At 45.8% G+C, this 13,666-nt stretch overlaps 1 protein-coding gene across 2 annotated transcripts; it reads left to right on the top strand.

Moving 5' to 3' along the window:
• Positions 1 to 8,791: 8,791 nt before the first annotated feature.
• On the top strand, positions 8,792 to 10,897 carry LOC9654505. 2 transcript variants are annotated; one of them, XM_024688437.1, is made up of 4 exons: positions 8,792 to 8,818; positions 8,866 to 10,472; positions 10,519 to 10,589; positions 10,649 to 10,897. In XM_024688437.1, exons 1-4 carry the CDS (start codon positions 8,809 to 8,811, stop codon positions 10,749 to 10,751), a joined length of 1,791 nt encoding a protein of 596 aa, XP_024544205.1. In that variant the 5' UTR covers positions 8,792 to 8,808; the 3' UTR covers positions 10,752 to 10,897. The 2 variants fall into 2 exon arrangements, with proteins under 2 accessions (XP_024544205.1, XP_024544204.1); XM_024688436.1 differs by lacking the exon at positions 8,792 to 8,818 and having other exon boundaries at positions 8,830 to 10,472.
• The last annotated feature ends 2,769 nt before the right edge of the window (positions 10,898 to 13,666 follow it).

Genomic DNA, 13,666 nt, shown 5'->3' with positions numbered 1-13,666 from the left:
ATATCAGAAGCCATTTGATCGGACAAACACCAGTCATCATTTATGGCATGTATATTGTCTAGCCAAGCACTATCCGCATCTCCATAATCTGCTCAACCGGATGGGTTCTTCGACCACTGAACATGAGCGTGAACGTATTAGAGAAGAGATGGCATTACTATTGGGTTTAAATCCTGATAGTGTGGAGAGTGATGAAATTCCAAGATTATTGTATAGGCGTTGGAGGCAAAAAATAACAGTCTGAGTTGGCATGTATTTATTTAAAAATGTAACTTATTATGGCATGGGGTTCCATACCATTGTATTAATATTAAAAGACAATTCTTTGAGAGGATTTGCATTATACTAAAAGTGTTACAGCATGTTATTGGAAGTCTACGAAGTTGTTTTATTAATAAGGGGAAAGTAAAAATTGAATGGGGACTTGGGCTCCACCTAGACTCGGAGCAACTAAGCCAATATTAAAAGGATGGAAAGAAATTGGACGACGATGACAAGGAGAAGAGAAAGGTGAAGCAGTGGCAGGGGGAGGAGAAGTGATTGAGTAGACATTTCCTTGTTTAAAATAAAATGGCATATGCCTTAATACAGTTGAATTTTGTTATATTTATATACTATATAAAGGTTTGGAAACCTTATTTTACAAGTGGGATAATGACAATTCCCACTTTAACGAAATAGAGCTTCACAGCCTATCACCCACAGATAGGTATGGGGTATTAAGTCAAGTTTGATGGCACTAACACTTCTTGACAGACGAACAAACGGAAAGGGTGAATAGGCAGCTAGAGGATTATTTGCGATGCTATGTCTCGGGAAACCAGACCGATTGGGAAAGTCATTTGGGACTTGCGGAAATGTGTTATAACAATTTACCACATTCGAGTATCGGGGTGAGTCCATGGGAAGTCATCAATGGGCGAGCTATTGAAGGTCCTGTGGAGCTCGGTGTGGCCGAGTATCATGGAGAGTTACCCGCAGTGGAGGCATTCACGGCGAAAAGACTCAACATTTGGAATCTTGTGAGGGATTCCTTGGAATGAGCTTAACAAAGGCAAACCAAGTACGTGAACCAGAAGTGTTAGGATGTAGATTTCCAAGCTGGGGAGAAGGTGTGGCTAAACACCAAGAATCTCAGGCTACCAAGCGGGATCAGTTGGAAATTGACCCAAAGGTAAAAATGCATGTATTCCGTAAATGAATTGATCTTGAGTTCCTTAAGCAGGTTTGCGGGGCCTTATGAGATTGAGGCACAAATCGGTAAAGTGGCTTACCGTCTCCGACTTCCTCGAGAGATGGGGAAGATGCACCTAGTGTTCCACGTGAACTTACTCAAGCTATACTTTGAGGATCCGCTTCGCAAGGACCAAGTAAGGCCTTTACCTGAGGTTATCCAAAGGGAAGAGGAATACAAAGTCGAGGCCATCCTCAATGCGCGCAAGAGCAAGTGACAAGGACGCGAGGTGAGAGAGTTCCATGTGAAGTGGAAAGGATTTCCACACTACAAGGCAACATGGGAACCGGAAGAGAACCTAGCGAATGCGCAAGATCTAGTGGAGGAATTTCTACAAGGCAGAACTCTATGTACTTATGCAAAGTTCAATTAAAGTATCAATTTGTGATGTTGAGCAATGGCATATGTTGGGACCCAAAGGTGCGCCGAAGGTAAGCTAATTAGCATGGGTTAGCTAAGTTGAGCAAGCGTAGGGAACTACACCCGACTCCCTGCGGGGATGTTAAATCCGTAGACATATTCTACGGAGGTTGGGTTCGAGTCCTAACCCCCTAATAAAGCAAGGCTGGGTTCAAATCCCAACCCCATACTAGGGCGTGGTGAGGTGAGGAGTATAGGGACACCTATATTCCGTTGTCATGGGCTCTTGGCCGGGGAGGCTAACTTAGGCACACCGCTAAGTGGGGGGATGCCCCCGGAGACATGGTCAACAAGTCGTAGGATAGAAAAGAGAGACGTTCGATGTGGGCATCGAACTTCTTCTATGGGTGGTGGAGTTGTAAGGAACTAACTCGCCGAGGTGTCATAGGCTAAAGGACCCCCAAAAGCATGACCAAAATGACAAAGAGTTCATCGGATGGGACCGAGTCTTAGATCGAGTCCAAGACCAACTCTGAGACCGAGTTCGAGATAGAGTCCGGAATCAAGTCCAAGGCCGACTCGGAAACCGAGTTCGAGGCCGAGATAGAGTCCGGAATCAAGTCCAAGGCCGACTCGGAAACCGAGTTCGAGACGGACTCCGAGATCCAAGAATCGGGTCCGAGACCAAGTCCGAGGTTGAGTCCGAGGTCGAGTCCGAGATCAGGTCCAAGATCGGGTCCGAGATCGAGTCCAAGATTGAGTCCGAGACCGAATCTGAAGTCGGGTCCGAGATCGAGTCCGAGATCAAGCCCGAGACTGAGTCCGAGTACTAATACAGGTCAAGGGGTGAAAGCCCAAAGCGTGCATCTCCCGGGGGGGGGGGGGGGGGGGCTGCAGGGGGTTCCAAAAGTATAGTAGGGATAGGGAGGTCTAGGAACCAGTTTTGAAGGAACTCTTCAGTGGGGCTTCCAAACTGACTTGAGGTTGAGATTGAGACCGAGGGGCCTTAGGTGGGAGTGAGCATGGACTTGGTTGGTGCCAGAGGGGTTATCCAAGGAACTGCTCAAGAGTAGCTCCCACTCTCGAAAGGGAAACCGACTACAGTGCTCCTAGCTCATGTGGAATGGTGCCCCACTTGAGTACCATATGGCTCATTGGTCCTCGCCCTTCCTAGAGGCTTGGACCTCCCCTTCGGGATGGAAGTGGGGGGTAGAGCTACCCATACCGGGCCGTTAGGCCACGGTGTTTCGCCCCGGCGTCCCGAAGCAAGTGTTGCACCCAAGACTTGGGATTTAGAGGGTCCCATGATCAAGTCTTGTGGTACCAAGGGATGTTAGGAACCTGGAAGCTTGGTGTGTTTGGCTGCTTGTGCTTGTGGGGAATGTAGCCGAACCTTCAGTCCAGTTTAACCCAGGGAGGGGGATTGGGAGAGATTTGGGAATCCGTGGATGGATGGCTAACACTCCGTTGCTTGTGCAGTGAGTAACTGAAATCAAGTAGAACCAAGTAGGAGCTGGTACCATAGGCGGGAACTTTGGCGAAGGAACTTAGCAAAAGCCAAGACAGTATTGGACAGATAGACGAGGTAAGCTGGCAAATTGGAAAGGAAAATTTTGTGGCTTATAGTGAGATTGAGTTAGATAAGGTGTCTCTAACAGGTTTAGCGAGAACTAAACCAATAAAAGGAGAGAACCACCACAAATGGTCGAATGAGTTTCTAAGTTGGAGAGACTATGCTCCTTAGAGGATGAACAAAGCATGGTGAGCCTTTGGTGTCAAACCATTAACGAATGTTGGCGAGGTGCCAAGGATGGAAAGGGTAATACATGTTGGTATTACTTTATGAAATAGTCTATCGTTCGATGAGGACATCGAACTTTGTCTATGGGTGGTGGAGTTGTGAGACACAAAATCCCTAGGCCCCAAAGTGGAGCCGGAAGGGTGCCATGTGGTGGTGGCCGAAGCAAAAAACCAAATGAGCGTAACACGTTTGGACTAAAAGCTCTGACTTGAAGGGTCGAGAGCAGGAGAGGAACTCCCAACGAAGTGCTCGAGGAACAAGCACAAAGTGAGCAATAAGTGAGTCTCTAGAAAAGGGATGCAAGAGGACCAACACATGACACGAGATGGACTTCGAGATGGACTTGAGATGGAGTCCGAAATGGAGTCCGAGATGGACCCGAGATGGAATCCGAGATGGAGTCCGAGAAGGAGTTCGAGATGGAGTCCGAGATGGACCCAAGATGGAATCCGAGATGGAGTCCGAGATGGAGTCCGAGATGGAGTCCGAGATGGACCAAGATGGAGTTCGAGATGGACTGAGATGGAGTCCGAGATGGAGTTCGTGATGGACCGAGATGGACCGAGATGGAGGGGTGTGTGTGGTGTGTGTGTGTGTGTGTGAGTGCTTGGAATATGAAAAGGGAATATAGAAAATGTGCATATTAATTAGCCCAAAAACCCTAGCTTATATACAGGAGCGAGTGGTCCAAATTGAAATCAATCCAACGGCTACCAAAATCCCACTATGCTAATATTAGTATACGGCATCGTAGCCATACACTTGGCCCTCACATCATCCCCTCCTCTCGGAATAATGGAAGACCATCAGCGTTCTCTTGTAGATGGGCCGGGATCTGGAGGAACGTCAGGAGGAGGCATTAGTGGATTTGTAGGTGGTATTAACTCCTCATGATCCCTTTGTATGAAGCGTTTCAGCTGCTGCACATGCACAATCTCTAGAGGATCGGCCTACTGAACGTCATGCCGAACCTCATAAACTTGTGGTCCAACTTGCCGCAACACTCGATACGGTCCTTTCCATTGCGCAAAAAACCCCTTAGATAAACCATGTACCGTGAGATGGGGAAAACGGACTAATACCAAATCATCCACTTTGTACTTTGCAGGTGGACGATAATGGGAGTTGTAGTGCCATTGTTGTCCCACTTGTACACAGCCTAAGTGTTGGGTAGACTCTGCTCGGACAAATGGAAGAATGCTCGTCAAATACTAATCCCATGACCTAGCATCGGCAGCTCGTGGCAATCGCGAAGGTAAACCCAGCTCCATTGGTAATATTGGATCATGACCATATAGGAGTTTATATGCTGAAGCACTAATAGAACTCTACACCCCTGTGATATATGCATACCGAAGAGACGGCAAATAACCATCCCAATCCAAATGTTGAAAGTTCACATACTTCACAATCATCCCTTTGAATGTCTGAACGAGCCATTCCACTAGACCGTCTGATTGTGGATGATAAGCACTTGTGAAAGTGTGGCGTATCCCCAACCGAGACATCAAAACATGAAATGCCTCAGCCATAAATGCGGGACCATTATCCGAAAGAATCTACTCTGGACAAGAATGTTGGAACACCACTCGATTGAGGAGGAAGTATCCAACAGCAGTTGCAGAGGCACTAACAAGAGCACCAACTTCCACCCAACGACTCAAGTAGTCAGAAGCAATAATAACATACTCATTGTCAGCAATTGACCGTGGAAAAGGTCCCATAATATCAAATGCCACCAACTCAAACGGACGGGAAACCGCAATTGACTCCAACCATCCTTCGGCAGCATGAGGGGGAGTATTACGAGCATGGCACCAAATGCAGCTACGCACATATCGGATAATATCATGTTGCATCTCCGGCCAATAAAAAGACTTGTGCAGCTTTTTGGTTACACGACGATGTCCCATATTCCCACCTAGAACAGGAGAATCATGGTAGACATGGAGAAACCGCGGAATAAAGACAGAAGGCACCACCAGCCGTAAATGATCATCAAGATCCGTCCCCACAAAATAAAGAAGGCCGTCTTCAAGGTGATATTGAGAATGTAAATGCTAGAAAGGCAAGTCATCAGTAAGTGATGCAGGATTCTCAAACCCATCTCGAAGCCTTCGAATCCACGGTTCAATCTTTTGAGCATCGCGAACCTCATCATTCACACACTTCGGAGTAGGGAACTTTAGAACAGCCACAAGTTTGTCATGATCAACTTGCAAACCCTCACGTGAAATACGATACCCAAGATAAGTTGTGTCCTTGGACCCAAACACACACATCGACCGCTTCAGTTTTCAACCAACATCGCGTAACCGATCCAACACTTTACAAACATCATGAACATGCTCCTCCCACGTCCCCTCTGAGTGGATCAAGACATCATCAATGAAGTCAATAGCCATTGCGTCGAGTGTAGTTAGGATATGCCAAAACTGAAGGAGTCATCAATAGCTCTTTGAGATCCATAGACACCTGCTCACAATCTGGAGACCAGATGAAAGATGACATTGATGACTTCAGCAACACTCGCAATGGTGTAGTGCAATTAGAAAGATCATCCACAAAACGACTGAGATACTACACCTTGCCCAAAAAGCGCTGCACATCATTTACACACTTCGAAGTAGGGAATTTTAGAACAGCCACAAGTTTGTTATGATCAACTTGCAAACCCTTATATGAAATACGATACCCAAGATAAATTGTGTCCTTGGACCCAAACACGCACTTCGACTGCTTCAGTTTTAAACTAAGGTCACGTAGCCGATCCAACACTTTACAAACATCATGAACGTGCTCCTCCCACGTCCCTTCTGAGTGGATCAAAACATCATCAATGAAGTTAGCAGTCACCTCCGGCATATCGCAAAGAACCTCGTCCATCATCTGTTGGAAAGTTGCTAGAGCATTGTTCAAACCAAACGGCATCACCAAAAACTCGTATAAACCAAATGGCATACGAAAAGCAGTCTTAGGAATATCTTCTTCGGCCATCGGTACTTGCTAATACCCAGAAGCAAGATCTAGCTTGGTGAACCAATGACTTCGCCCAAGACGATCCAAGAGAAAAGTAGTGTGAGGAAGAGGGTACACATCTAGGATCGTCACTTCGTTTAACGAACGATAGTCGATATAAAAATGAATACTCCCATCAGGCTTCGTCACAAGATGAGGTTCACATGCCCAAGGACTCCGCGACTTCCGAATAACACCCTTCTCCAGCATCTCCTTGACGTTTGCATGTAAAATCTTAATTTCCTTGGGTGACCGACGTGAATAGGAACCTTGATTGGACGAGCATCCCTAGTTGGAATCGGATGACATGTGGCAATCTTGGCCCTAGACAATAGGTCAAATTCAAAGAGATCAGAATACTCCTTCATGAGCCGGTCAACCGCAGCAACACAAAGATTGTCAGAAGGATCGTAAAAGAAAAGAGCAAAACAAGACGGAAACATAAGAGGAAATAGTGGGGGGACAAAAGTAATGGAAGCAAAGGTAAAAGTAAAGGGATGAAGAGGTACGGAAATGAGAGGAATGGATGAAACATAAGTATGAGACAAGGGGGAGAAGCCTCAAAGTCACACTTGGCATGATTACTCTGCAACCAATCTATACCAAGAATGAGGTCAAAAGCTTGACTCGGCACCACCCGCAACGACTGCAACTCAAGCTCGAGATCACCCACACGCACAACTAGGTCCGCCTCATCCCGTGCACATGCATGTGTATGGCCGTTGCCATAAAGAATGAAAATTGGTTCAACCGTATGATGCAAGTGTAGACGACAACATGTGGCAACAGGTCGAGCAATAGAAGATAAACTCGAAACTGTATCAACCAACACGGAGAGAATAATAGAAGACCTCTTGTTATAAAAACGAGCTTGGAAAGTAAACACTGGATGAACCGGTGCCAAGTGAACCCCTTGATGATACTCCCGAAACACTGATTTATTCGCGCAAGGTCCCTCCATTACTCGCGTGTCTCCTCGTTTCCCAGATGCATCTCGGTGTCTAGAGCTTCCACTGCAGTAGCACCCATGGGACGTTGCTGACGCCAAGGTCTCCACCCAAGAAATGGAGGTTGCCAATCTAGAAAACGACGACAACGCCGATAAGTATGACCAACTTCATCACATGCCCAGCAGTGAACATCACGGCTACGACCACGTCCTCGTGCTTGTCCTTGGACTCGAGCAGCAGCAGCATCAACCTTCATTGGAACAGGACCATCACCTATAGGAAGTGGAGCGGAAAGACGTGCAGTGAGAAGAGGAAGAGGCGATGTCTCATAACGTTGTGCCAAGCGAAGAGCATCGTCAAGGGTGGCAGGAGCAAGTGCATGCACAAGTCCAACAAGATCTTGACAAAGTGTTGGCTACAACATTCCTAGCTTGATCCTCTTCAACATATTTGGCTCTGCACGAAGCAAAAGACTTTGGAAACAAACGCCAAATTGCATCACCGACTCAGATGGCCCTTGGCGAAGACGATGCAATTGTTGGAAAGCATCATCACAATCATCAACATGTCTGAAGGCGCATTTGAAGACGTCCGGGAGAACACTTAAATCCCCACGAGTGGCTGCGCTCAAACCATTGTACCACTGCAATGCCGTCCTTTGGAGACACGTGGGAAACTCACGCAAATGTCGAGCATCATCCCAAGAATGATATATGGCAATCACCATAAAGTGATCGAACCAATGGTACACATCATCCCCAAGATCCCCGCAAAAGAACTCCGGCCGAACACAAGGATTAGCACCAAGAGTAGGAGGAGTTGTACTACGTGCCGTGAACACCACCATCAACTAAGTTTGGTTATTCAATTGCAAGCGCATAGCATCTTCTATTTTAGCCCTCACATATATTTTAATTAGCCTGAAACCCTAAACCCTAAACCCTAAATATATGGTTTTATTCTTATTTTTTGCAAATCAGGAAATGACTGATTTCATTGAATTCTCCTTAGTTTTTTGCTTCTTCCAGATCATAATGACAACAAGCATCTTCTCTTTCGTTTAATTCCATTTTTCTTCAGTCCAAGAAATTTATGAGAAAGTGGATTTGAATTTCTGTTTGGGAAAGTTACAAAAGTTTACCCCTATATTCTTAATTATTCAGGTTGGCTTATCCAGCAAGAGTTAATTACAAAAACACCCCTCTATTTTCTACAAATTACAAAAATGCCCAAACTACAAAATCTAAATAACAGTTAATCCACGCTCTTGCAAGTCATGTGATTATACAAATGCCCAGCGCACCACCCTCTTGTGTCTATTTGGCGAGTGTGTAAAAGATGGCAACAGATTTCCTTCTTGAGGTATAAGTGTAATGAGTTTTTGTAATCGAAGGTAGAATATTCTTAAGAGTTCTGCCCTAGCCTAGGGTTTTAGTTGAAGCAATATGGAGCGCGGTAAGTCTTGATCTTCGAAATGTGTGTGCTTGATTTAGATTTCGCAGGCCGCCACAACTACTTCGTCAATTTCCACCTCTCCGAATTTCAGACCTTGGGCGACGATGGGTTTGTGACGCTCGACCCGAAGAAAGACGACATTGTGGGCTCCTTCTTCATGATCAAACTCGGCCGCAACATCAGGGACGTGCCCAAGAGCCGCTGCCTCTATGTTCGCGAGGAGTGTCTGGAGCTTTACGAGAGCGTGCTGGACGATGAAGAGGAAGGAGACAAGACTCAGAGGCTGTACGTCGGGAATCCAGGCGTCGGCAAATCGGTGACGGGTCTCCAGCTTCTGTTCCTTTTTGCTGTGGTGGGCAAGCGCACAGCAGTCTACTACAAGGAGAAGCTAGCTGCGGGAGTGTACTTCCTGTTTCGTGACGGCAAGTTCGACTCTGTTCTCGATCTCCATGGGGCGAGCGAGTACTTTATGGACTCCTCTACAATGTACATCCACGACGGGAGTAGGATTCCAAACTCGGACTCCATCGATGCCCAGACCCTGCTGATCTCAAGTCCTGACGTGAAGGTATACAAAGAGTTCAGCAAGGTTTCTGGAGGCTCTGACGCTTTTTATGCTCGGCTATGGAGCAAAGAAGAGCTCATGGAGTGCTGGAGTGTTGCATACAGTAGTAAGCTGGAATGGAGAACAGTTCAAAAGCACATTGACGTTGCCGGTCCTATTCCGAGGCTCGTGTTCCAGACACCAAAGAAGTTCAAGTGCGTCCAGCAGGCCATGAAGGGTAATCTCCTGAAGACAGAAAACTTACTGTCGCTCTTCTCCCTGATAGGAAACCATGATCTGGAGAGTACGTTTTCGCACCAGCTCCTTCATTTAGACAGGGGAGGCGACTCATCTGAAGGCTGCACGAAGATTGCTTCAAACTTCGTGAAGGAGCAGTTGCTGCTCCGGCTTGAGAAGGAACACTGGTCAGAGATGATCAAGCAGTACAGCAGTCTAAGGGGAGTCGGCGGCCTGGCAGATTTCCGGGGTACTTTGATGGAACTACTCATGCACATGACCTTTCCGAAGTACCTCGTCAGCTGTGAACGAATATGCGATCTACCGAAGCGTGGCCAGAAGCACAGACATGTGTCGAACAACGCTGCGAACGACCTGTTGCTGGCAGATGGAGTGGATGACCTGCATGTCATCTTTTATCACGACTTTGCGGACCTGCAGAAGAAGATTCAGAAGTGCCTCAAAAAAGGCTATGCAGCTGCTTATTTTTGGCCCAGGACGAAGACGGAGGCTGCCATCGACAGCCTCTACATAAACTTCAAGACCAAACGGGCGTACCTCCTCCAGGCGACTGTTTCAGAGAAATATCCAGTCGTGTGGCATCCCGTGGAGCTACTGTTGAAGCATTTGAGCAGCAACGGGATCTTCATTGTGGGACTTTTCTTCATCGTCTCGGGGACCAATTATACAACGTTCAAGCCTCAGGCGTGGAAGAGAAAACGTAAAGTCAGAGGTGCATTCGTGGACCTCAAGACATCCCCGAACTTGTGTCAGTACAAGGTGAAGTTTGAGCTACTTGGCGATGATTTACAGAAGATCCATATGCTGAGGGACTACGTGGACAACATAGACGGCAACGACAAGGCAATCATGGTAAGAAGCCTGGTTTCTTTCGCTCTAACTGCACTGTTCCTGCTAGGAATCTATGAGGGATGTGCCTGAGGAGCATGTTCGGAAGCGCAAGCGCGATGGTGCTTCATCGTCTGATATGTAAGCTGTAGTTCACACTGCTTGATACTCTGCTGACTAGTGGTGGTCATTTTTCTTAGCACGGCTTCGATGCCAGCGGAGTCTGACTCGGAGTACGACATGGAACTGTTGGAGGGAGAAGAAGATGAGCTGTTTGACCAGGAAGCCTATGACGACGAGTAGAAGTAACTCTGGCGAAAAAAACACTTTGAATACTAGAAAGTGGGTCTTACAAACGGTACTTTGTCTTACGATACTCCAACCAAGGGATGCAGCTCTTCTCAATGTCTTTCACTGCCGCTCTTGAATCTTCAGAATGGTTTCCATAACCTGATGTGGAGCTTTCTGACGATGCATCACCCTCAACACCCTGTGGAATCAGTGCCACTTTCAAAGGTCTGGAGTCGTGCTAGCTTCCCTAGATGGACTTCAGGCAAAGTTGAAAAGAACAACCATATTGTCCCCTTCCCTTTTTTGCATTCAAAGCCCTCAAAAGAATATCTTGAAAAGTGTGGACTGAGTATATTAACCCGGCTACCAAACTTCAGAACAAGGTTGCATCGAAAGGTTGGTCGTTGTAATCCTTGCAGCACCAACCTCCATGGGGGTCGCTGAAGAGTTGAAATCTTGCATATTGTGCTTGTGAGAAAAGTTTGTGAATGTAGTCAGGCTAATGCGGAGGTAGGTGTTGGTGGTCCCAAAAACCGGCCAACTGGTAAGTCTTGCAAAGGTGCTAGATAACCGCCACTTCATCTGCAAAATGTAATCAGTGGAATGAGGAGAAGGTCATCAACATAAAGATAATGATGGTGATGGCTTGTTGACGCCAGTCTGAGATGTACACGTTGACATCTGCAGCTGTGTTTCCAAAGGAATGCTGCCACAGCAAATTGTTGAACGTTTGCTACCAAATGTTTCAAGCCGTACAAGGCTTTGCAAACCAGTTGCTCCTTGCCTGGCTCCAAAAATCCTCCAGCCTGACGCATGTATATCTCATACTCGAGCTTACCATTCAAGAAGGCCCTGCCGACATCCATCTGATGGATGTCCCAGTCATGCTGTGTTGCAAGGGCTAAGAGGCTGCAAAGACTTGCCATGTGAGGAACCAGGGAAAAAGTCTATGTAGTGGATGCCAGCCACCTGCGTGAAACCCTTAGCAACCAACTGAGCCTTGTAGCTGGTGGATCTGGTGCGCGGTGCCTGGCAGGAAGAGGAACAAGAGAATAGGTACCATTCTTGTGAATGGCATCAATTTCATCGTGCATCTCCACCTGCAATAATTCAGCTTCATGACTCGCTGTGGCTTCAAAAGCGGTTAGATTGCCTTCAACGCAGCCAGAGAGTCGGCATCAAGAACCTGTTGAAGATGCTGGTCCAATTTGATGCTCTCAAGCATGCGTTGTGACGTGCATGGTACAAGCAGCTCAAGAAGAAGAGGATCTGAGAGTCCGTGGTGACAGAATGCCAAGGGGTTATGTGCATCAGGGTCCTGGAAGAATCTGTGAGGAGATTCCTTGGAATCTCGTCTGGAAATATTATAGGATAAAGAAAGGGCCCTGCAATCAAGTGATCACCCTTTTAGGTAGTTGGCTTAGGGTGTAAGGGATAGGATCCTAATATTGGTATCAGAGCCCAGTTCGATTCTCGTGGCTGACGAGTGGGGCAGGGATATTCTAAAAGAATATTCAACATGGTGAATCTAGGGGGAGAACCAAGGTTTGGTAGACCCTAAGAAAAAGACATTGGCAAAGTTGATTTAGAAAACAATGTCTTTTTTGGAGGATTGTTAGGCACCAAGTCAGGATAAAGAAAAGCACCAAGTCAGATAAAGAAAGGCACCAAGTCAGGATAAAGAAAGGGCCCTGCAATCAAGTGATCACCCTTTTAGGTAGTTGGCTTAGGGTGTAAGGGATAGGATCCTAACATTGGCAAAGTTGATTTAGAAAACAATGTCCTTTTTTTTTGCATCGGCAACAAAATCTAATTTCTTGAATTTCTAAATTTATAATTATAATTTTAAATTTAGATATGAGTCTGCCTAGGGATGACTACCCTTTGGTAGGGCTTCATCACTTCCCTCCACAGTCTCCCGTGAAACAAGACGGAGCAAGAACTAAGTACTCTACTGTTCTTCTATTGCCAAGAGGGAAAATTCATAATGGAGCAGCAATCACATGCTCTCATATATAAAATTGATCTGAATATAGGGGGGCTGGGTAGTTTTTGAGCTGAGCTCAAGTCAATGAAAGTCAATGAAAATCAATGTAATCCACCAAATACAAAAGTTGATGTTTAAATGATTGGTTTGGGATGAACCAACAATTCTATTCAAAACGTAAAACATATTTTCAGTCCAAGAAAAAGTTAAATAATATAAGTCTAATAAGAAAATAAATATCATAACTCAAAGAAGAAACTCTATATTACCACTAAAGAATTTGACTAAAGAAAAACCTAAGTCTTCCTCAGCATCCACATCCACAAAAAGAGGAGTTTGTATAGTATTATGCTCTTTAACTGTGGACTCTTGTTATATATAAGCTTGTGCCATTGTTTCTGCATAATATGGCAAATTATAGCCTATGTCATCGATCCACCTAATATACACAACCATGATGGAATTACTATAATGAGAAACTCATACTTTATTATCACCTGTTATGAAATGTCCCAAGAACACCTTCAAATGCACTTTCCTTCTCTAGTGCAAAAATTGCATGGCCAGTCTCTTTAGCCACTAGCACCATTGAACTAAAACCTACTATAGCATCAAGCACAATTCCCTTAGGAGGACAAAACAACTCTAGGAGGATTTGCATAGCCTTTGGTGAATAGTGTCGATAGCCAGGGAACTCTATCTGATGGTCCTTGTCAATGACATTCGGGATGATATTTGTTAAGCTATCATATCCTGGCAATGCCAGACCTGCACACTCATCAACTCGTGTAATATTGTGACAGCAAGAGTAGCGGTAGAGAGCATGGTAGTTCCATGCTAAAACCTACAATGAAAAGAGGCAATCAATTTAAGATATGAAAAATAAGGAAATGCAAACTTTTTGGATTTGGCCACTTGCTCCTTTTGTTTTAACCAGGAT

The sequence above is a fragment of the Selaginella moellendorffii genome, unplaced genomic scaffold (assembly GCF_000143415.4).
Source record: "Selaginella moellendorffii unplaced genomic scaffold, v1.0 SELMOscaffold_57, whole genome shotgun sequence".
NCBI classification, from domain to species: Eukaryota; Viridiplantae; Streptophyta; class Lycopodiopsida; order Selaginellales; family Selaginellaceae; genus Selaginella; species Selaginella moellendorffii.
The sequence above is the reverse complement of the archived record's forward strand: the minus strand, read 5'-3'. Positions and strand labels throughout refer to the sequence as shown.

Coding starts and splice junctions, on each gene's coding strand:
- LOC9654505 (XM_024688436.1), top strand. CDS start 8,838: ATGTGTGTGCTTGATTTAGATTTCGCAGGCCGCCACAACTACTTCGTC. Junction 10,473..10,518: donor GCAACGACAAGGCAATCATG/GTAAGAAGCCTG, acceptor TGTTCCTGCTAG/GAATCTATGAGGGATGTGCC. Junction 10,590..10,648: donor GGTGCTTCATCGTCTGATAT/GTAAGCTGTAGT, acceptor CATTTTTCTTAG/CACGGCTTCGATGCCAGCGG.